The sequence below is a fragment of the Sapajus apella genome, unplaced genomic scaffold, assembly GCF_009761245.1.
Source record: "Sapajus apella isolate SASKATOON/1434 unplaced genomic scaffold, GSC_monkey_1.0 scaffold16, whole genome shotgun sequence".
NCBI lineage: Eukaryota > Metazoa > Chordata > Mammalia > Primates > Cebidae > Sapajus > Sapajus apella.
In genome coordinates, this window is record NW_022436956.1 from 5,669,918 (window position 1) to 5,691,163 (window position 21,246).

Sequence of the window (21,246 nt, forward strand, 5' to 3'; positions counted from 1 at the left end):
CAACCCGGATTTAAGAAGGATTGGCGTTGCCGGGGACTCCAGGGATGGCACCAAGAAGAACAGAGAAGGTGGTGAAATGTGGCCTTGTCCGTTCTCCAGTTCCAGAAGGGCCTGCCTCCATTCCTGGAGTCCGTCGATTAACTCAACAGCTATTTATTAAGCATCTGCTGTTTATTAAGTAATTTACAGCAGCCATCAAACAAAACCCCTTCCCGCACAAAGCTTACATTCTAGGGGAGTTTCTATACAGCAGCTTCAGGCAGTCCCCTAGGGGTTTAGAATGAAGGTATCCCTTCTGGTTCCCGTGGACACGCACACGCGCAGACACACATGCGCTCACATATGTGTGCACTCACATGCACTTACCCACGCGCCCCGTTAAGCAACCCTTTCTCTAGCCAAGCATCTGAAGCAGAGACTCAGCACCGGTGGCTCCCGGTTGGACCTGAACACGTGCGCAAGGAGCAGGACCACCCCGGGCAGCCACCAGCGTCTCAGGCCCGCGCAGTCTGAGAGGCACAGCTGGGCGACGCTCCTAGGAGGGAAGGAGGCTGCGCGGAGCCCCCCAGCCCCAGCTCCGCGTGGTTACACCTGCTCACGGGGCACAGCAGGGCTCTCCCTCCCGGGCTTGCGGTGCGACGGGCGGTAGCAACCCCTCCAGGCTCCCCTCGCCCACACCTGCCACCGCCTTCGCCTCGTAGCCCCACAGACCCACCCGGACTTCTCCTCCCAGGCACGGCCTCGCTGGACTGATTGCTCCCTCCTCTATTTCTGGGGCCCAGCCTGGAGGGAGAAGAGAGGAAGGTGTTCGCCTGCGCCAGCCGTGCTGTTTGGGTGAGGCACAGGTGGAAAACAATTACAGGGCTCTTTGGAAACAGCCTCGGCCCTGGAACTGTGGCAGAAACTTGGACTCGGTGGCCTGAAACCAGGCTGAGGAGCACGGTCAGGCGGTGCGGACCTGTCCCTCAGGGCTGATTGATTAGACACTCCTTCCTTCCGAAACTGCTGCTTGTTTGTTTCCAAACCTAGCAACCGTGTACCACACTTCTCACAATGCTTTCGCTAACGCGAGGCTGCGCGCACTACAGCACGCGCTTCCCCCTCCCGCTCAACTTCCCCCACGCTCAGTCTCGGGCAACTCCCTACCAGGCCACCTTTGTTTCCCCGGGCCAGTCAGCACCTTTGAGAGGTTCTCCTGTGGCCATGCCCATCTGCCTGTCCTCTTCAGGAGAAAGAGAGAGTGGCAGGGCAGGAGGAGGGTCCCCACCCCCATGGGACAGCTGGCTGAGCTCTGCAGAGCCCCTGTGGCTGGGAGGGTGTTTGTTAGGACCCCACAAGGTGGGGTACAGGCAGGCTTTCCCGGCAGGTGCACCTGCCTCAGTCCCATCCTGCATCCCCTGTGGATCAATGTCAACAGCAACAGACTCCTAGGGTCTTGTTCTCTCTCCTTGGCCAGTGCAAGAGAACTCTGCATTTATCCTCTGCCCACAACCTCGTTGAAGAAGTGGAGAAGCAAAGCAACTCTAAGGCTGTCTGGAAGAGAGCTGGAGTCTGTCTCCTGGGAGAGCTGGAGGGTATGTCTTCTCTGTGGAGTGCGATGGGAGAATCGCCCTATTCCTTGTCTGTGAGCACTTGCCCCTGGGAGCCTGTGCATCTTGTCCCTTTTAATTCTCACTGGAACTGCTAGACACATATCACTATCCCATTTTACAGGTGGGGAGACTGAGTTTCAGACAGCTGTTCCTGCACAGCTGTAAATGCGGGAAGCAGAATAGGATGGGTTACATTACCCTCAACTAGTTTTATGGCCAATTGGAATTCATTTTGCTGGTTCTTGCAAAGCAGTGGATAAGGCTGGAAATTAGGACGCCCTCCTCCTACTCCAGCCATACCAGTTTAGCTTCTGCCCTATAAACAGCCCTTGTTCTTTTCTGTCTCCTAGATTCTCTCACGTAGCTTCCCCAACTTGGAATGCCTCTCCCTCCCACCATTTCAACTCCTACACACCTGAAAGACCCAGCTAACAAACCTCTTCACACAGGAACCTTTCCCTGCCCACTCTAGCTTTTGGCCCTTTCTCTCTCTCTCCTCTAACAACGACATTCTGTGCCATAAAATCCAACCCTTCCTGACGGTACTGTCTCTTATGATTTGCTCATTGTTTCCATTTCATTAATCTCATTCCATCAGCCAGACTGATCTCTGTAAGGCCAGGGACCAAGCATGGACACTTCCCCTAGATACCTCACTCTTTCCAGCCGGGCGCTGCCATAAAGTTGCACTCAGTGACTCTTGTTTGGCTAATTAATCAGACACATTCTAAACATGAGCCAAGGAGTCTTTGCTACAAGACAATGAGGGGTGGTACTATTGGGCTTTCAGCCATTAATCTGCTAGCAGCAACTTCCCCTCACTGGGTGGCCAGCCAGCCTGGTTCCTCCAGACTGTCAAGAAGGATTGCACCTGAGTTAGCTGAGAAAGGGAGACACAGCTTAATAGTATGCTCTGTTCACACTAAGGCACCAAGGACTGCTTAGACCAGGCAATGCTACTTTGACCAGAAGTGCGGGGAGGTGTAACCACACGGGGCTGGGGCTCCGGGGGCTCCACGCAGCCTCCTTCCCTCCCAGGTATGTGATGATTGAGGATAAGTGAAATGCAAATAGTTATGTGCATAACAAACAATCTAGTCTAAAGTTGAAAACCACAAGGCAAATGATTGCTTTTCGGAGTATTTCTGTGCTTTCTACTGAAAGTTCGAGGCTGTTCGATGACATAATCTAAGGCCGATTTCTTTTTCCTGTTACCTTCTCAGCATACAGGAGGGGTCATTTCTTACCTCTGCAGCTTACAACATGTTTTTGCATCAGTCATCCCATTTATTTCTTGCAAGACTTTGAAAGGGAATAACAGTAACAATAACAATGTTAATAAAAATGTTGATATTTATTAAATACATGTTCTAGGCACCAAGGGCACTAAGGGCTTTATGATATTAATTGGTTTGTTCCTTACCATTTTACGGATGCAGAAATTGAAGCACGGAGAATAATGATTTCAGACCATACAGCCTTCCAAGTGGCAAAGCCTGGACTTGAATCAGGTGTCCTGACCTACAACCTGGCAGAGGCAGGGACAACCACCATGGCACCTTGCCTGTGGCTGCATCCAGTGCCGACTTACCTCAGCACTCCCAGGAAGCCCCTTTCTCACCCTGGCCCCAGGTTTGTTCTTGGGGAAGATTCAGTGACTAGGTTGGTATCCTGGACTCAAGGGAGGGAGATAGGAGAACTGGGCTTAGCTTGGTCATTCCCTGAACCTCTCCAAGGCCAATTTTGTTATCTGCAACTTAGGAATGATGGTCCTAAAATATCTGATAGGCCTGTTGGGAGCATCTAATGAGATAGCGTAAATATAAATCACTTGTAATAAAATTCCCCTCCTCTTCCCTTTCTCTGTTGTTCCAGGGAGCATTGAATGTATAGAGGCAGGAGTTATTGTTGAATTGACATTTATCTGGTGGGCCACACTCCTGAATATAATGAGGCAGGGCCCACTGAAAGGAGCTCTGACTCCTGCTATCCCCTGGGAAGAAGGCCTGTATTCAATTTGGTAAGAACTCAGAAAGTAGGTCATGGGTGGGAGAGAGACATCTAGCTCCTTGGCCTCTTTCTTTCCAGCCCAGACCTTGTGCACTCTAGACAGGCTGGAGGATAGCCTTTGCAGACAAGTGGGGTGGGCAGAGAGCCTGTGTGAGCCATAGGATGCAGCAGTAACCTTAAGAGTTACTTAGATGTTATTCCCCACATGAGTTACCTCTTGTTGAAAAGCTTCAGCCTGATCTCAGCCGTGCCACCAGGAGGACAACAGGATATCGAAGTCTGAGCTTTTTAGGTAAGTAAGAACAGCAGTGCATGATGGTCAGCAGGGTGTGGTGCCAGTGGCATGTGTTGGTGGGAATGTCCCCAAGGCAGAGGGGGACCAAGAACAGACATAGGAGACACGGCCACCCAAGTGAAGATCCTCCCTCCCTGCCAGCACTCCTTTGGTCAACAAACTGCATTCCAGGTCTTACTGAAGGGGCTCGTGAGTGCTGAGAGTTCCACAAGGGGAAGATGCCTGGGCACTGAGTAAGGAAACTGACATGGAACATCTGCCTTCCACTAGGCAGTGCTGCTGGGAACACCGTGGGCATTTTCTCACTTCATTTTCACAATGAGCTAAAAGGTAGGTGCTGTGACTTTCTCCCATGTTTGGGGAAACTTGGCCTTGGAGAGGTCAGCTGGTGCATTCCAGGGGCCCAGAAAGTGGGTGACCAGGCTGGGATCCAAAGCCAGGTCTGCAGAACGCACCTGGTGGTGCCATCTCTACACACCCTGCAGTGTGCCCGGGGTGGCTTGGCCTGCTGTGGCTCTTTGTTTTTTTTTGAGAGAAGGGAGGCAATGTTTATTTCACTGGCTGGGATGGGGAGATCATTATCATCCTCAAAAAGTATGTGTGAAATCCTTAATTGTTCATGGCACAGCACTGAATTATTTTGTATACAAAAATAATTAAGTACACAGATAGGGTCTCTGCCTTCTGGGAACACAACATCCCCAGCACGTGAAGTTGACTCCAGTGCCATGCCTATAAAGCCAAGGCCGTGGTGCCATTCTCAGGAAGCCTTCTGAGGACCTGTGTGACTTTGGGCAGTTCCTCACTTTCTCCAAGCTTTCTTCAGGCTTGCCACATGGTGAGATAATATATGGAAAGCACTTAGCAAGTGCCCGACATGCTGTGCATTCTCAATCATTAGCAACTATTACTATAGCCATCAGGTAGGTGGCTTATACCCAAAATGGATTTAGCGATGAGGGAAAGGTTTATGGTTAAACACTTTTTTGAGGGTGGGGGGAATACAGTCTCATTCTGTTGCCTAGGCCGGAATACAGTGGAGAGAACATGGCTCACCTGTTGCTTCAACCTCCTGGGCTCAAGCAATCCTCCCACCTCAGCCTCCTGAGTAGCTGGGAATACAGGTGCATGCCACAATGCCTGAGTCATTTTTTAAATTTTCTATAGAGTCAGGGGTCTCACCATGTTGCCCAGGCTGGTTTTGAACTCCTGGGCTCAAGTGATCCTCCTGCCTTGGCTTCCCAAAGTTTTGATATTACAGGTGTGAGCGAGCATGCCTGGCCAGAAAGAAGACTTTTGATTGCACAGTGGAGGCACCCCTTCACTACTCCACTGCTTTGTGGCTGTGGAAAGGCTACAAGGCTCTTGTTTTCCTTACAGGAAAACATTCTCATTCTCCTGAGATGAGGAGGGCTCAACCTTTATGGAGCAATCCTTCAAGTGTCTGTCTCTTAGTCATTGGTCTTTTGTTCTTTATTCTGGAGACATGTGCGGCTTTCCTGAGCAAAAGGCTTGAAGGAATTGTGACATGCAGCAGGCTGGAGCCGTTAGTGACCTGCATACCATAAGGACTCAATAAGTGCTGACTGGGATACTGGGGTGGGGAGTGTTCAGTTTCCCCAGACCTACAAAGGAGACTACTGTCCTTTCAGTATTTGCCCGAGGAACGAAAGGACAGAGCTGTGAACCCCATCAGATAAGACATCTGGGGCTGCCCGGGCTACAGGTGCAGATGGAGGGCTCCCAGGGGAGCTTTCACCCTGTGAGGGTCCCGCAGTGTACACCCTTTGCCACGCACAGCTGGACAGGGAGTGACCAGGGAGCCTCAGTGACACAAGGGCACATGCTTTGGAAAATCTCTTTTGTTTCTTCTTGGCAGAAGTAGGGTAAGAAACAAGCTTTGTGCTTAATGGCCTGTTTGGCGGGGTGGGGGTGCAGAATTCACAGCAGTAGAGAGAAAAAGATTAAACTAATAATAAAACCAAACCCAAACATCGTCGCCCTCCCGCCCCCCTGCCCCAGCCCGCACCTGACACGGTGAGCTGTCTTCCAGCCAGTTTCCCTCCCAGGCAAATAATATTTATTCCATGAAGCCCTGACACACCGGTCTTCAACAAGACAATGCTTGATTGTTTCTCCCTTCCCCCTGCAGCAAACCACGGGCTGCCGCAGAAGACGTGAAAAGGGAAAGGAGCGAGGCTGCTGCTCTTCTGGTGGGACCAGCTCCGGGTGCTGTCAAAACAAGCCTGAGATAAGGGCGGGCGAGGGGCTGCAGGCTCGGAGATTAGCGCTGCTACTGCCCAACCTGCTCAGAAAGTTTCATTCTTTCAGCAAAGTTCCTGGCAGCTGTGACCACTTAAACAGCTTTTGCTTCCATTAAACGGGAGAGTCATTAAGTCATGGAGCTTAAAGCGGCTCTAAAGGGCCCAGTAGTCATTCCTCGGTGAAAAGTGCCAATTCATTGCTTGGTAGATTAGGAAAAACAACAAAACAAAACAAAAAAACACCTGGAGGTTCACAGTCAGAGGTGAGTTTCTGTCGCATTGGGGATTGACGGTTGACCTCCGTGTGACCCTGTGCTGAAAAAACGGTCCTGTGTGAGTCAAAGAGGCCTGCACTGGTGATGCAGTGAGGAGACCAGTTTCTCCTTGAAACTAGGGATGCTGTCCTTTTCTTCTTTGAGCAGTGGCTGTAGACGATTCACAGAAGGCAGGGGAACAATAACCCCGGGGCCTCACCTACATTGTCCACCTTCATGTAGGAGCCCACCCCTCACTCAGCATTGGTCCACGCTGGCTAACTTAGCCAGTCGGTGGGAACATCATGACTGCTCACAAGGACAAAGTGGGCCAGGGGCAGTGGCTCACACCTGTAATTTTAGCACTTTGGGAGGCTGAGGTGGGCAAGTTGCCTGAGCTAAGGAGTTCAAGACCAGCCAGCCTGGGCACATGGTGAAACTCTGTCTCTACTAAAATACAAAAAGTTAGCTGGGCATGGTGGTGCATGCCTGTAGTCCCAGCTACTAGGGAGGCTGAGGCAGGAGAATTGCTTGAACCTGGAAGTGGAGGTTGCAGTCAGCCTGCGTGACAGTGAGACTCTGTCTGCAAAACAAACAGACAAACAAACAAAATACCCAAAGAACAAGAGCAGAGTGAAAACTTATTTCTGGGAAGTACTCACTGGCTTTCCAAAAGCTTTCATTTATTCTAGCTCATAATTAGATGGGGTAAGCAGGGAAGGTCTTACTATCCCCATTTTATAGTTGAAGAAACTGAGGTTCGGGAAAGTTAAGTGACACCTAAGCAAGCATCTCAAACCCCAGGACTTTTGACTCCTAGGCTGCTGCTCTTACTATATGAACACTAAGAGCTTTATCCTAGGTGACTGTGGAACTCCAGAACTCAACTTCCAGCCTGGTCTCTGTCCATCTTGCCAGCATCCCCTTTTTATTTGTCAGGACTGAGCCAGACTGTCCCCTTCATTAAAGGCCTGGCATTGGAAGCCAATCCGCAGAAAGACGAAAACGACCCAAGAGTTTGTCTTTCTGCCCCTTTCACTGAGGTCAGAAAGCACTAGGAAAAGAATGAAAAGGTTTGGGGCAGATGTCTTTCCCTTCGAGAGTGTCCGTGTCCCTTCCTTAAGTTGTCTCATCCGCTGTTTCACTCTGTCCTGGGGCTGACTGTGAGGAGTTGATTGCATCTGCACAGAACCATGAACATGGATTGTGGGAACTGGGATGGGACATTTGCCAAATGGAACTTCAGGAATACTTGGCTCCCTACAACTCCAGTGTGGCGGACGTGCAGCCTCACGGCTACCTGGTGGATGACCAGCATTCCGGAAATACCACTTCATACAAGAGTTCTGATGGGCTCTGTGATCCAGGACTAAAGAGGCTCAATCCTGGCTGGAAAACCTGGGGTAACTGGCAGTCTGGCTTATCCTCTGTGGGATTACTCAGCCTGTAAAAGTTCTATTTATTTATTAAGGGAGGGGCAGATCCATATCCCATCTGTTGACACCTGGACGGCAGAGGAGCAAGCGATGCACCGCCTCGCCCATCAGCACCCCTGCGGTGGCACTCCCTGCCAAGCTGCTGTGGTGGCTGGGAAGAACACCTGGTGGGTAAGTGAGTGATGGGAGAGCCTCCCGCTGGCAGCTGCTGCCTCTGCCGAGAGCCATGATCATCACTCAGTGGAATGGAAGGCCCAGGCATGCAGCCTGAGAACACAGCTCCAAACATGTTTCCCTCACACACATGCCCCAGAGTGGGCCGGACCTGGTCAGTGAAAGCAGGCTCACCAGCTCCCAGAAGCTGCCATTCCAAGAGTGTCTCAGAGGCTTCCCAGCACTTCTTTTCATGGCTGTGTTAGTTTTGGCTCCAAGACCAAATGAGTAGAAGAGTCAAGAAGTTTTAAGTCTTCAATTACAGTGCTGAGCAGTGCACACCCGCCCTTTGACTGTGATGTCTCTCTGTAGTTTCAGTTCAGAGGTCAGAAGAGCAGAGAAGAGGAGCTACATAAAGTTTTAGAGGGGGCAATTGACTTGGTTTCAACATGATGTCAGAAAACAGAGAATTATTGTGAAAACTACTGGCATTTGCAAAGTGCACAGGATCAGTGCTGAAGGTGCAAACCTTCCAATGCCCATGCCATCATAAACCAACTGTGCGACATTGGGCAACTGAAGTGGACCTTCTGGATCTCCATTTTCTCACCAACAAACAAAAGAAATTGGATTGATGCTCTTCCAGGGGCCCTTCCAGTTCAACCTTCTATGATTATACAAGTACTAATCTCAGCACTGATGTCCTTTATTTACAAGGAAAATACCATTGACACACCTCAGGTAGGACATGTGCTTTGAGTTATTCTTTCTGCTGTGCTAAGAGGTTCTCTGTGCTCCACTCCCACACCTGCCCATCCCCTTTGCCTGCCAGTTTCCATGAAAGAAGGCTTGCCCCGTGGCCTCTGCTCTCCTCTGGAGTCCCTCAGAGGATGCCATCCAATGGCCACATCAGGGCTGGCAGGTCTAGGTCTCAATTCTGACCTCAGGAACTGACTTGGGTGGTTGCAGGCAGGACTTAGCTTCTCTGGGCCTCATCTACCGAGTGGGATAAATCGTCCATCCTGGGAAGACACTCTGGGACGCTTCGGCAAGAGAAGCAAGAGGCGCGTGAAGCAGCCCTGTTGTGGAGGCTGAGGATCTCAATCCCAGAGTCTTTGCGAGCCTTTACTAATGGGCTGCACACCCAACAGAACGTTGTTGATTTCCCAGTTTGCATGGAACTAAGGCCTGCTGGCAGATGCTGGGTGACTTACTCACATGCATTGTGAACTTGGATCAAGACTCCCTCTTTTTGGATTACTTCTGAGCCTGGTTTTAAAGCATCTTGCTGGGACAGTGAATGGTTTTGCAATGCATTCCAGCAAGTCCTTTACAAGCTCACTCAACAGGCCTTGGGGAACGAGGCTTACTTCAACTAGCTCAGCTTGGATGCCACGCTAGAGGTTGCTGAGTCACACAGGCAGAGCCCGTTACCTGCCAAACATGGCTTTTCTGGATCCACCTTTCCGGTGTGATGAACCCACAGGATTCTGAGAGCTTGTCCCTTCTCTTCTCTCTTTGTGCCCTCCCTTCCCATGGCCCTCACCTGTAGTTGTTGCTCCTCAGGTAAGAGCACCTGAGCTGAGAAGGGGAGGGTAATGATTCTCAGGCTCCAAGAGTTTCTTCCTAAAGCAAGCCAGAAAATGGCCTAATCACCCTAGAGATGAAGGGACCCCACTTTGCAAGAGAACCCTGAATGGACATGGGAATTAATGGAGAGCATCCTTCAGAACCGTTCAGAACTACTTGGATGTTACTGAATCTGCCAAGTCATCTCATGCCTTTGTGGCTTTGAGCTTCTATTTCTTCTTGCTGGAATTCTCTTCCATCCTCACCTGCCTGATTAGTTCTTACCTATTCTTTATGATTCACCTCCTCTAGGAAGAGAACCATTTATTCAGTATTTATGAAGCACTAGGCACTATTCCAGAAGATGGAATACAATAGTGAATGAAATAGCCCCAAATTCCAGCCTTCCATCCAAGGACAGTGTGATTGACCGTCAAGTGTGGCTGAAAAATCAAGGATTGGAGAACCGACCACAGCATCTGGCAACACAGAGCTCACTGGTGGCCTTATCAAAAGCAGTTTGAGAGGTTCTAGAGAGGACCAGAGAAGAGAAATGAGAGATAGTTCATATCAACAACTCTTTTTTTTTTTTGAGACGGAGTTTCACTCTTGTTACCCAGGCTGGAGTGCAATGGTGCGATCTCGGCTCACCGCAACCTCTGCCTCCTGGGTTCAGGCAATTCTCCTGCCTCAACCTCCTGAGTAGCTGGGATTACAGGCACGCGCCACCATGCCCAGCTAATGTTTTGTATTTTTAGTAGAGACGGGGTTTCACCATGTTGACCAGGATGGTCTCGATTTCTTGACCTCATGATCTACCCGCCTTGGCCTCCCAAAGTGCTGGGATTACAGGCGTGAGCCACCGCGCCCGGCTCAACAACCCTTTTGAGGAATTTTGCTGGAAAGGTGATGAGAGAGAGAGAGAGAGAGAGAAATGTGCAAGTCAGTTGTTTAAAAATTGACTTGACTTGTTAATTGGTTACTTAAGAAACTATGGAGACCATTGGTACATATTTTGAGAGCTTACCCCATGGCTAGAAGAGGAGATTGAGAAAAGTTTGTTTTCATTTTCTCTACTTTTCCATGAGTCCCCATCCTAGTTCTGCCTTCTGACCTTACTCAATGGTGACAGATGTGGCCATTTTTACTTCAATATCTTCTGTAGACTTCTAGACTCTCTGGAATTTAGCAGATCAAGACTCCTAGCCATATCATATGAGATGCCTATCTATAGTGCCATGTCAGCTCTTTTCTAGAAGTCTGGCATTTGGATACATAAGTCAATGAGAATGCCTGATTTGTGTGTTATAATGTAATCCTGTAATTTGATGGTGAAGTGACATCACTTCTATGGTAGGCACAATAGGTTCACAATTGTTTACAATACGCAACCAATAAGAATGTTGCATCAAGGAACTATTTAAATAGTCTTTAAGTCTCTGGAGACTAGTGCCAGCTTCTCGATCTTTCTATGAATATTCAAACAATGGCTAATGTTTTTCTAAGTATAATAGAGGCTGCATCTTTTAAAAGACATGACTTTCATTCTTGGGGAAGGTGAGGTATCTATGCCTCGCACTATATATAAATCAGTGAGAACCCATCCAAACGTATTACAAACTTTAGTTGAATTCTAATAGGACACAATAGTAACCAGTAACATCAACCCTCTAAATAATAATATTCAGATGGAAATGGTTGACTGTGTTGAAGTTGACTGGGGATGGCTTTTCCCTCATAGCAGGCACATGGTGTCCTTTTAGAAGCTCTGCATTATCACAGATAAGTAGACATCACCCTCCCCTTTATATCCTGACAATATAGTAAAAACCATAGCGAGGTTTGAGGTCAGTCAGGTCTATGTTAAAATTCTTACTTGGCTGTTTAACTGTGAGACAACGAGAAAGTTACTTAACCTCTGTGAACTTTGTTTTTGTTATCTGTAAGATGAGAATGCTAACACCTACCTCACGGTGTTATTGTGACGTTTAGCTTAAATGTGAGTGACAATCATCCGGCATAGAATAATTAGTATTATTGACAATACTGCTAGGGAATGCAGGGGGGTTGGTGCTGGTGTGATGGGCGTAGCAACATTCCTAGGGGTGGAGATGAGAGTGGCTGACCTCCCCGCTCCTCCTCTAGCTGGAAGTTTTATCCGCAGATGGAGACAGGCTTGTCAGTGACCCACGTCATCCATCCACTTTGGCTTTCACACATTCATTTAATAATTTATTGAGAGCCTTGGAAGTTCCAAGTAACAAAAATCCCTGGTTTGACGGAGCTTATGTTCTAGTGAGTTTTGGGAAGAATCTGGGTCATCCCAGATTTAACATAGCTCTTTCATGTCCCTCAGTCCCTCATCTTTATGACTTCAAGTTCAATCACCAGCCTATCCTACTCTGGGTGAGAATAAACTGAGGCAGTTTAGGCTTTCCACAGACGTAGATACACACCAGCCACTAGTGACTTTCTCTTATTGTCAGGGACTAGCCAACTTATAAAGATTTTTTCCCCTATTAAGTGATTTTATTTTTTTCTCAGAGTGCAAGGAATATTTCCCTGATTAAGTAAGAATTCAGGCCCTTCTTCCTTGTAATTGGCTTTTGGGGCAGACTGAGAATCACTGTACCACTTAGGGATGAAGTTGGCACAAAACTCTATGCCTTATTTTGCCTTTTTGCATTGGAGGGATGGGGGCAGAGAAAAGAGGAAGGAATCCTAGGTGGTCAGAAAAGAGGAAAAACCTTGAAGCCCCTTGTCAGATGGTGGGAAGGAGGTCAGGAGACAACGGCAGAGAGGTGTGCCCTTAGAACCTGGGCTCCAGTGGGAGTTCTTGCTCTCCTGGAAAAAGATCATGCAGTTATTTAATAAAAATAAACTGTATAGTTGCAGGTATTCATAGCCAGGTGTTTTTCTTTTTGGGTCTCAAGCATGAATACTTGTGTCCTGGCTGTCAGTGTGAGTGTAGTGCAAACAGCAGTCTTGTCAAACGTGGACAGTGATGAGATGGGGCAAACTGGTTTAACACCAATGTGAACCCTTCACCTAAAACTCAACTCAACCCCAGGGATTTCTGAGCTGTCCAAGAAAGTTTGATGACTTTCCTTGCTTAATCAGGTCTGTTAAGCTCCCTTGAGGCTAAATAGGGAAGAAGGGGCCATGAATTTTATGTCTTTCTGTGGGAATGTATACGTTCCAAGAGCAACAACCCTCTTCCAAGCAAATGTATAATCAACAAAACAGAGTTCTCTGCTCTATAAAACCAGCACAAAATTACCCTCCTGAGTGCCTTCTTCCAAGAAAAACACTGACCTCTCCTTTATAGAAATTCTGAAATCTCCATGTGTTAAACTAAATCAAATTAGGTTTAACTGTTTCCCCAATCTCATGTCTTTGCTATCTCTCATTTATTTCCCATATGCAGTGATCACTGCTAGACACTCAGAGAAAGTCTGTCCCAATGCCCGTAAAATAACAGCTCCTGTTACTCTGACCTTATACCCACAGGAACCTCAGAGCAGGCAGGTGCGTCCTCAACTGAACACCAATAATTAAGGACTTAGGGAGCTCTTTATGTTTTACTAACCCTTAAGTCAACAATCTGTTACTCATTCATTGGCACATTTCTCTTGAGTGGTCATTGCTACTCTTCCCACAGGTAAATTTTTCTAGGAAAAAAAATGATTATATGTTGGATAACTTTAGCCAGGCAAAGACTAACTCAAGCCACTAACCCTACTTGATTGCAATGAAAACTGCTAATTTACTTTGACAGAACAAAAAAAATCATATAAAAATTAAGCTAATTACCACCCTCCTCCACAAAAAAAATGGGAATAGCTTTTCATCGTATGAGACATTATTGGGTAGTGATTAAGATCCTGGACTCTCAATTCAGACATACCTCAATTCAAAACCCCTGTTTTGAACCCATAACTATCCATATGACCTTGACCAAGTTGTCTGGCTTCTCTATGCCTGCTTGATTGTGCTTTGTTAGACTTGTATAAATAAGACAATGTATTGCAGTGTCCAGATGATAGACCATGCTCAATCATTTTAAAATGATTTTGATGGTTATAACTACAGCTAGCATTTATATGGGCAGCTAAGCCACAGATATTTATAGGCCAGTAGAGATTCATACCACCATACTCTAGTAACTTCTGCCATAGGAAAAGATAATAAAAATATTAGCTCTCATCACAAAAAAACACATATTCTGATTCCATTTATATGAAGTGTGCAGAGTAGGCAAATCTATAAAGACATAGATTGGTGGTTGCGGATAAGGGAGCATAGGAAAGGAAATGACTCCTGATGGGTCCAGGGCTTCTTTGTGGGGTGATGAAAATGTTCTAAAATTGATTGTGGTAATGGTTGCACAACTCGATATGAAAAACTACTGAATTATATACACTTTGGGTGAACTGTATGGGATGTGAATTATATAACAATAAAGTTGATATAAAATAGCTCCCATTTATCTCTCAATTAATCCTTATAATAGTCCATAGTTTATTATTTCCCCATAGTCAAGAAAATTTCATAAAATTAGCATGTGATGGAACTGGGATTTCTTATTTATTAACTCACTGGCTCTTTGGTTCACAGAATTGAATTAATCACAATCATTCATGGCACATTCTCCCCACTGATCCATTGGAAGCCATCTTTTCTTTTTCTTTATGTATATACACTAAATAATATAATAAACACGTAGAATCCACTTCCCAAACCAAGAACAGAAAATTCAATAACTTACAGCTCCCTGTGTGTTTTCTACTTTCCAACCCCTGTCTTCTCCTCAGAGATAAATATTTCTTGAATATTGTGCTAAGCATTTCTTTGCCTCTTTTAAAAGGTTTTTTAAACAGGAATGTGTGTACCTAAGCTGTATATTACTTGGTTTTGCTTAGTTTTGTTTTAATTTTGCTTAGTTTTCAAATTTTATAAAAAGTGTATTATGTTATATATGCAGTCTTCTGAGATTTAGTCCTTTTCATTCAACATGATGCTTCGATTCATCCATGTAAAAGAGTACAACTGTAGCTCTTTTGTCTTTATGCTATAGAATATTTCATTTTATGACTATACTATTATTTATTTATGCATTCTCCTTTCAATGGGTAGCTAGGTTGGTTTCACGTTTTTGTTATTTTGGCAAGTTCAACTATGGTTATTCTTTGTATATGTGTCTCTTAGCATACATGTACTAAATTTTCTATAGAGAAATAAGAAATACGTCAAATAGATTTGCTGGGTATGCCAGCATTCAGCTTTGACAGATAATGCCAAATTGTTTTCCGGTTTTCCCCCGGCAATGTGTTTGAGACCCTGTTGATATCCAACATTTGGTGTTCTCATACCTTTTGGGCTTGTTAATCACATGGGTGTAAACTGCCTCTTCACGATTATTGGTGAGGTGAGCATCTAATTATAGATTTACCAGTTATATGTGTTTCTTGTTCTATGAAATGCTTTTTTTGTGGCTTTTGCCCATTTTTCTATTGAGTTTTTTCTTATTTTAGAAGTGCTTTATATGTTTTTAAAACCAATCTTTTGTTAGCTATATGTGTTTCACATATTTTCCCCAGGTTTGCAGCTTGTATTTCTACTTTTGTGTAGAAATTCTTAGTTTTTATTTTTCATTTTACTTTAAGTTCCAGGACATACGTGCAGAACATGCAGGTTTGTTACAGAGGTATAGGTGTGCCATGGTGGTTTGCTATCAACCCATCATCTAGATTTTAAGCCCTGCAAACATTAGCTGTTTGTCCTGATGCTCTCCCTCCCCTTGCTTCCCACCATTCAACAGGCCCTGGTGTGTAACGTTCCCCTCCCTGTGAATATGGGTTCTTATTGTTCAACTCCCACTTATGAGTGAGAACATGTGGTGTTTGGTTTTCTGTTCTTGTGTTAGTTTGCTGAGGATGATGCTTCATCCATGTCTCTGCAAAGAATATGATCTCACTCCTTTTCATGGTAGTACAGTATTCCATGGTGTATATGTACTACATTTTCTTTATCCAGTCTATGCTTGATGGATATTTGGGTTGGTTCCATGTCTTTGCTATTGTAAATAGTGCTGGAATAAACATACGTGTGCATATGTCTTTATAGTAGAATGATTTATATTCCTTTGCGTATATACCCTGTAATGGGATTGCTGGGTCAAATGGTATTTCTGGTTCTAGATCTTTGAAGAATTACCGTACTGTCTTCCACAGTAGTTGAACTAATTTACATTCTTGCCAACAGTGTAAAAGCATTCCTATTTCTCCATAGCCTTACCAGTGTCTATGTTTTTTGACATTTTAATAATTGCCATTCTGACTGGTGTGAGATGGTACCTCATTGTGGTTTTGATTTGCAGTTCTCTAATGATCAGTGATGTTGATTGAGCTTTTTTTCATATGTTCTTTGGCTGCATAAATGTCTTCTTTTGAGAAGTGTCTGTTCATATCCTTTGCCCACTTTTTGATTTTTTTTTTCTTGTAAATTTCTCTAAGTTCCTTATAGATGCTGGATATTAGATCTTTGTTGGATGCCTGGTTTGCAAAATTTTTGTCACATTCTGTTGGTTGCCTGTTCACTCTGATGATAGTTCCTTTTGTTGTGCAGAAGCTTTTTATCTTAATTAGATCTCATTTGTCAATTTAACTTTTGTTGCAATTGGTTTTGGTGTTTTCATCATGAAATCTTTGCCCATGCCTATGTCCTAAATGTTATTGCCTAGGTTTTCTTATAGGGTTTTTATGGTTTTAGGTTTTACATTTAAGTCTTTAATCTATCTTGAGCTAATTTTTGTATAAGGTGTAAGGAAGGGGTCCAGTTTCAGTTTTCTGCATATGGCTAGCCAGTTTTCCCAGCACCATTTATTGAATAGTGATTCTTTCTCTATTGCTTGTTTTTGTCAGGTTGGTAGGTTAGATGGTTGTAGATGTGTGGCATTATTTCTAAGGTGTCTGTTCTGTTCCATTGGTCTATATGTCCATTTTGGTACCAGTACCACGCCTTGTAGTATACTTTGAAGTCAGGTAGTGTTATGCCTCCACCTTTGTTCAGCGTAATCTTGGCTGTGGGTTAGTCATAAATGGCTCTTATTATTTTGAAATATGTTCCATCAACACCTAGTTTATTGAGAGTTTTTAATATGAAGGAATGTTGAGTTTTATCAAAGGCCTTTTCTGCATCTATTGAGATAATCATGTGGTTTTTGTCATTGGTTCTGTTTTTGTGATAGGTTACATTTATTGATTTGTGCATGTCGAACCAGCCTTGCATCCCAGGGATGAAGCCAACTTGATTGTGGTGGATAAGCTTTTTAATGTGCTGCTGGATTTGGTTTGCCAGTATTTTATTGAGATTTTCACATCAATGTTAATCAGGCATATTGGCCTGAAGTTTTCTTTTTGTGTTGTGTCTCTGCCAGGTTTTGGTATCAGGATAATGATCGTCTCATAAAGTGAGTTAGGGAGGAATCTCTCCCTTTCAGTTGTTTGGAATAATTTCGGAAGGAATGGTACCAGCTCCTTTTTCTACCTCTGGTAGAATTTGGCTGTGAATCCATCTGGTCCTGGGCATTTTTTGGTTGGTAGGCTATTAATTGCTGCCTCAATTTCAGTACTTAATATTGACCTATTCAGGGATTCAACTTCTTCCTGGTTTAACCTTGGGAGGGTGTGTGTTCCAGGAATTTATCCATTTCTTCTAAATTTTCTAGTTTATTTGCATACAGGTGTTTGCAGTATTCTCTGATAGTAGTTTCTATTTCTGTGGGATCAGTGGTGATATCCCTTTAATCCTTTTTTATTGTGTCTATTTGATTCTTCTCTCTTTTCTTTTTTATTGGTCTAGCTAGCAGTCTATCTATTTTGTTGATTGTTTTCAAAAAATCAGCTCCTGGATTCACTGATTTTTTTTTTTTTGAAGAGTTTTTTTGTGTCTCTGTCTCCTTCCTGTCTGCTCTGATTTTAGGTATTTCTTGTCTTCTTCTAGCTTGTGGATTTGTTTGCCCTTGCTTCTCTAGTTCTTTTAATTGTGCTGTTAGGGTGTCGATTTGAAATCTTTTCAGCTTTCTGATGTGGGCATTTAGTGCTATAAATTTCCCTCTAAACACTGCTTTAGCTGTATCCTAGAGATTCTGGTATAATGTCTCTTTATTCACATTGGTTTCAAAGAACTTCTTGATTTCTGCTTTAATTTCATTATTTATCCAGGAGTCATTCAGAAGTAGGTTGTTTAATTTCCATGTAGTTGCGTGATTTTGAGTGAGTTTCTTAATCCTGAGCTCTAATTTGATTGCACTGTGGTCTGAGAGACTGTTTGTTATGATTTCAGTTATTTTGCATTTGCTGAGGAGTGTTTTACTTCCAATTACATGCTTGATTTTAGAATAAGTGCCATGTGGCACTGAGAAGAATGTATATTCTGTTAATTTGGGGTGGAGATTTCTGTGAATATCTGTTGAGTCCACTTGGTACAGAGCTGAGTTCAAGTCCTGAATATCTTTGTAATTTTCTGTCTCATTGATCTGTCTAATATTGACAGTGGGGTGTTAAAGTGTGTGAGTCTAAGTTTCTTTTTTCATAAAAAACTTGTTTTATGAATCTGGGTGCTTCTGTATTGGGTTCATATATATTTAGGATAGTTAGTTCTTCTTGTTGAATTGACCCCTTTACCATTATGTAGTGCCCTTTGTCTTTTCTTTTATCTTCATTGATTTAAAGTCTGTTTTGTCAGAGATTAGGATTGCAACTCCTGTTTTGTTTTGTTTGTTTTGTTTTGTTTTTGCTTTCCATTTGCTTGGTAAATTTTCCTCCCTCCCTTTATTTTGAGCCTGTGTGTCTTTGCACATGAGATGAGTCTCCTGACTACAGCACACTGATGGGTCTCGACTCTTTATCCAATTTGCCAGTCTGCGTCTTTTAATTGGGGCATTTAGTCCATTTACATTTAAGGTTAATATTGTTATGTGTGAATCTGATCCTGTCATCATGATGCTAGCTCATTATTTTGCACACTAGTTGATGCAGTTTCTTCATAGTGTCTTTGGTCTTTATAGTTTGGTGTGCTCTTGCAGTGGCTGGTATTGGTTTTTCCTTTCCATATTTAGTGCTTCCTTTAGGAGCTCATGCAAGACAGGCCTGGTGGTGATGAAATCCCTCAGCATTTGCTTGTCTGAGAAGGATTTTATTTCTCCTTCACTTCTAAAGCTTAGTTTGGCTAGATATGAAATTGTGCATTGAAAATTATTTTCTTTAAGAATGTTGAATATTAATCCCCACTCTCTTCTGGTTTACAGGGTTTTTGCTGAGAGATTTGCTGTTAGTCTCATGGGCTTCCTTTTGCAGGTGACCTGGCCTTTCTCTCTGGCTGCCATTAACCTTTTCTCCTTCATTTTAACTTTGGAGAATCTGATGATTATATGTCTTGGAGTTGATCTTCTAGTGGAGTATCTTAGCGGTGTTCTCTGTATTTCCGAATTCAAATGGCCTGTCTTGCTAGGTTGGGGAAGTTCTCCTAGATAATATTCTGAAATGTGTTTTCCAACTTGGTTCCATTCTGTCCATCTCTTTCAGGTACTCTAATCAATCATAAATTCAGTCTTCTTATGTAGTACCATATTTTTCTGAGGTTTTGTTTGCTCCTTTTCATTCTTTTTTTCTTGTTGGCCTGCCTTATTTCAGCAAGATGGTCTTCAAACTCTGATATTCTTTCTTCTGCTTGATTGATTTAGCTATTGATACTTTTCTATGCTTCAGGACATTCTTGTGCTGTGTTTTTTAGCTCCACCAGGTCGTTTACGTTCCTCTCTAAACTGCTTATTCTTGTCAGTAGCTCCTCTATCCTTTTATCAAGGTTCTTAGCTTCTTTGCATTGGGTTAGAACATGCTCCTTTAGCTCAGCAGAGTTTGTTATTACCCACCTTCTGAAGCCTACTCCTGTCAATTTGTCCATTTCATTCTCCATCCAGTTTTGTGCCCTTGCTGGAGAGGTGTTGCAATTATTTGGAGAAGTGGCACTCTAGTCTTTTGGGATTTCAGTGTTTTCTTGTTGATTCTTTCTCATCTTCATGAGTTTGACTAGTTTCAGTCTTTGAGGCTGCTGATCCTTTGATGAGGTTTTTGTAGGGACTTTTTTTGTTGATGATGTTGTTGCTTTCGGTTTGTTTCTCTTTCAGTGGTCAGGTCCCTCTTCTGTAGGGCTGTTGCAGTTTGCTGTGGTTTCACTTCAGGCCCTATTCATCTGGTTTGCTCCCATACCTGGAGATGTCACTTGAGGAGGCTTGAGAACAGCAAAGATGGGTGCCTGCTTCTTCCCCTGGGACCTCTGACCTCAAGGGGCACTGACCTGATGCTAGTAGGAACACTCCTGTATAGGGTGTTGACAACCCCTATTGGAGGATCTCATGCAGGGGTGGAATGCGGAGCAGGACCCATTTAATGAAGCACTTTGACTGTGCCTTGGTGGAGGGGGGTGTTCTTTGTGGGGGCTGGGGGGAAACCCACTTGTCTGGGCTGCCTCAGAACTAGTGAGAGGGAACACTAAGTCTGCTGGTCCGCAGAAACTATGGCCAACCCTATCCCTAGGGGCTCAGGCCCAGGGAGATCACAGTTTTGTCCCTGAGCCCCTGGCTAGAGTTGTTGGAGTTCCTGCACAGAGGCCCCATCCAGTGAGGAGGGCTGGGTCAGGGTCAGGCCTGAAGAGGTACTCTTGGAGCAGTATGCCATAGCTGGTGTGTTGGGCTATGGGGAATACCTCTTGGGACCAAGCCATTCAGCCTCCCTGGCTCCAGCAGGGGAAAAGCCCAGCCTGGAGCTATAGAGATGGCTGCTGCCCTTCCCCCTGCCCTGCTAGCTTAGTGTGTTAGGCAGCTAGCAGTCCAGTCTTGGCTGCTGCACCTCCCTCAAGGAGCTCAGATGGCTTAGAGAGCAGGCAGCCGCTCCTCCCCACCGGGAACTTAGCAGGCTTAAGCAGATTCTAGCTGAGTGTCTGTTGAGAATCTGTGCGGCTCTGTGGTTAGGACCCTAGGCCCTGGAGGTGTGGATTCAAGTGGGATCTTCGGATCCATGGGTTGCACAGTTCCATGGAAAAAGCACAGTTTCTCAGGCTGGGTATCATGCTCACCCACTACCTCCCCTGGCTAGTGGCTGGGGGCTCCCCAGCCCCATGTGCTTCTCAGGTGGCCTGCTGCACCGCGCCACTCTTACTTCCTCTCTGTGGGTCACACCAGCTGCCTAGTCAGTCCTAATGACAGAATCTGGATACCTTGGTTGCCAGTGCTGGATTCGTATGCTGTTTTGGTTCTTTTTGATGGCAGCCTCCAATCACCACTGCTTCTAGTTGGGCTTCTTGGCTTTGCTCCAAAAATCCATTCAATTCTTAGTTTTAATACAATCAAATTTATGTATCTTTTATTTTATGAGTAGTAATTTTTTGTCTCAATTACGAATTCTGTCCCTTTCCCAGGTCACAAAGATATTTGCTTATATGTATATCTTCTGAAAGTTTTAAATTTTGCTCTGAAATTCGAATTCTTAATCCATTTGGAAGTCATTTTTGATAGTATGAGATAGGGATCCATTTTCAATTATTTCCATGTATAATAAAAAATCAACTTTTCAGTGAAGGCAGGATTTAAGTCTGGATCTGTCCAACTTGAAA

General features: G+C 44.7%; 1 protein-coding gene across 1 annotated transcript in view; it reads right to left on the reverse strand.

Moving 5' to 3' along the window:
• Positions 1 to 595: 595 nt before the first annotated feature.
• LOC116555994 (neuroblastoma breakpoint family member 6-like) overlaps positions 596 to 21,246 on the reverse strand; it is a 100,181-nt gene continuing 79,530 nt past the window's right edge. Inside the window, exons 12-14 of the mRNA XM_032284901.1 lie at positions 9,439 to 9,585; positions 6,002 to 6,202; positions 596 to 783 (exon numbers count right to left, since the gene is read on the reverse strand). Coding sequence (XP_032140792.1) covers positions 596 to 783; positions 6,002 to 6,202; positions 9,439 to 9,585 — 536 coding nt within the window. The remainder of the gene's footprint in view (positions 784 to 6,001; positions 6,203 to 9,438; positions 9,586 to 21,246) is intronic.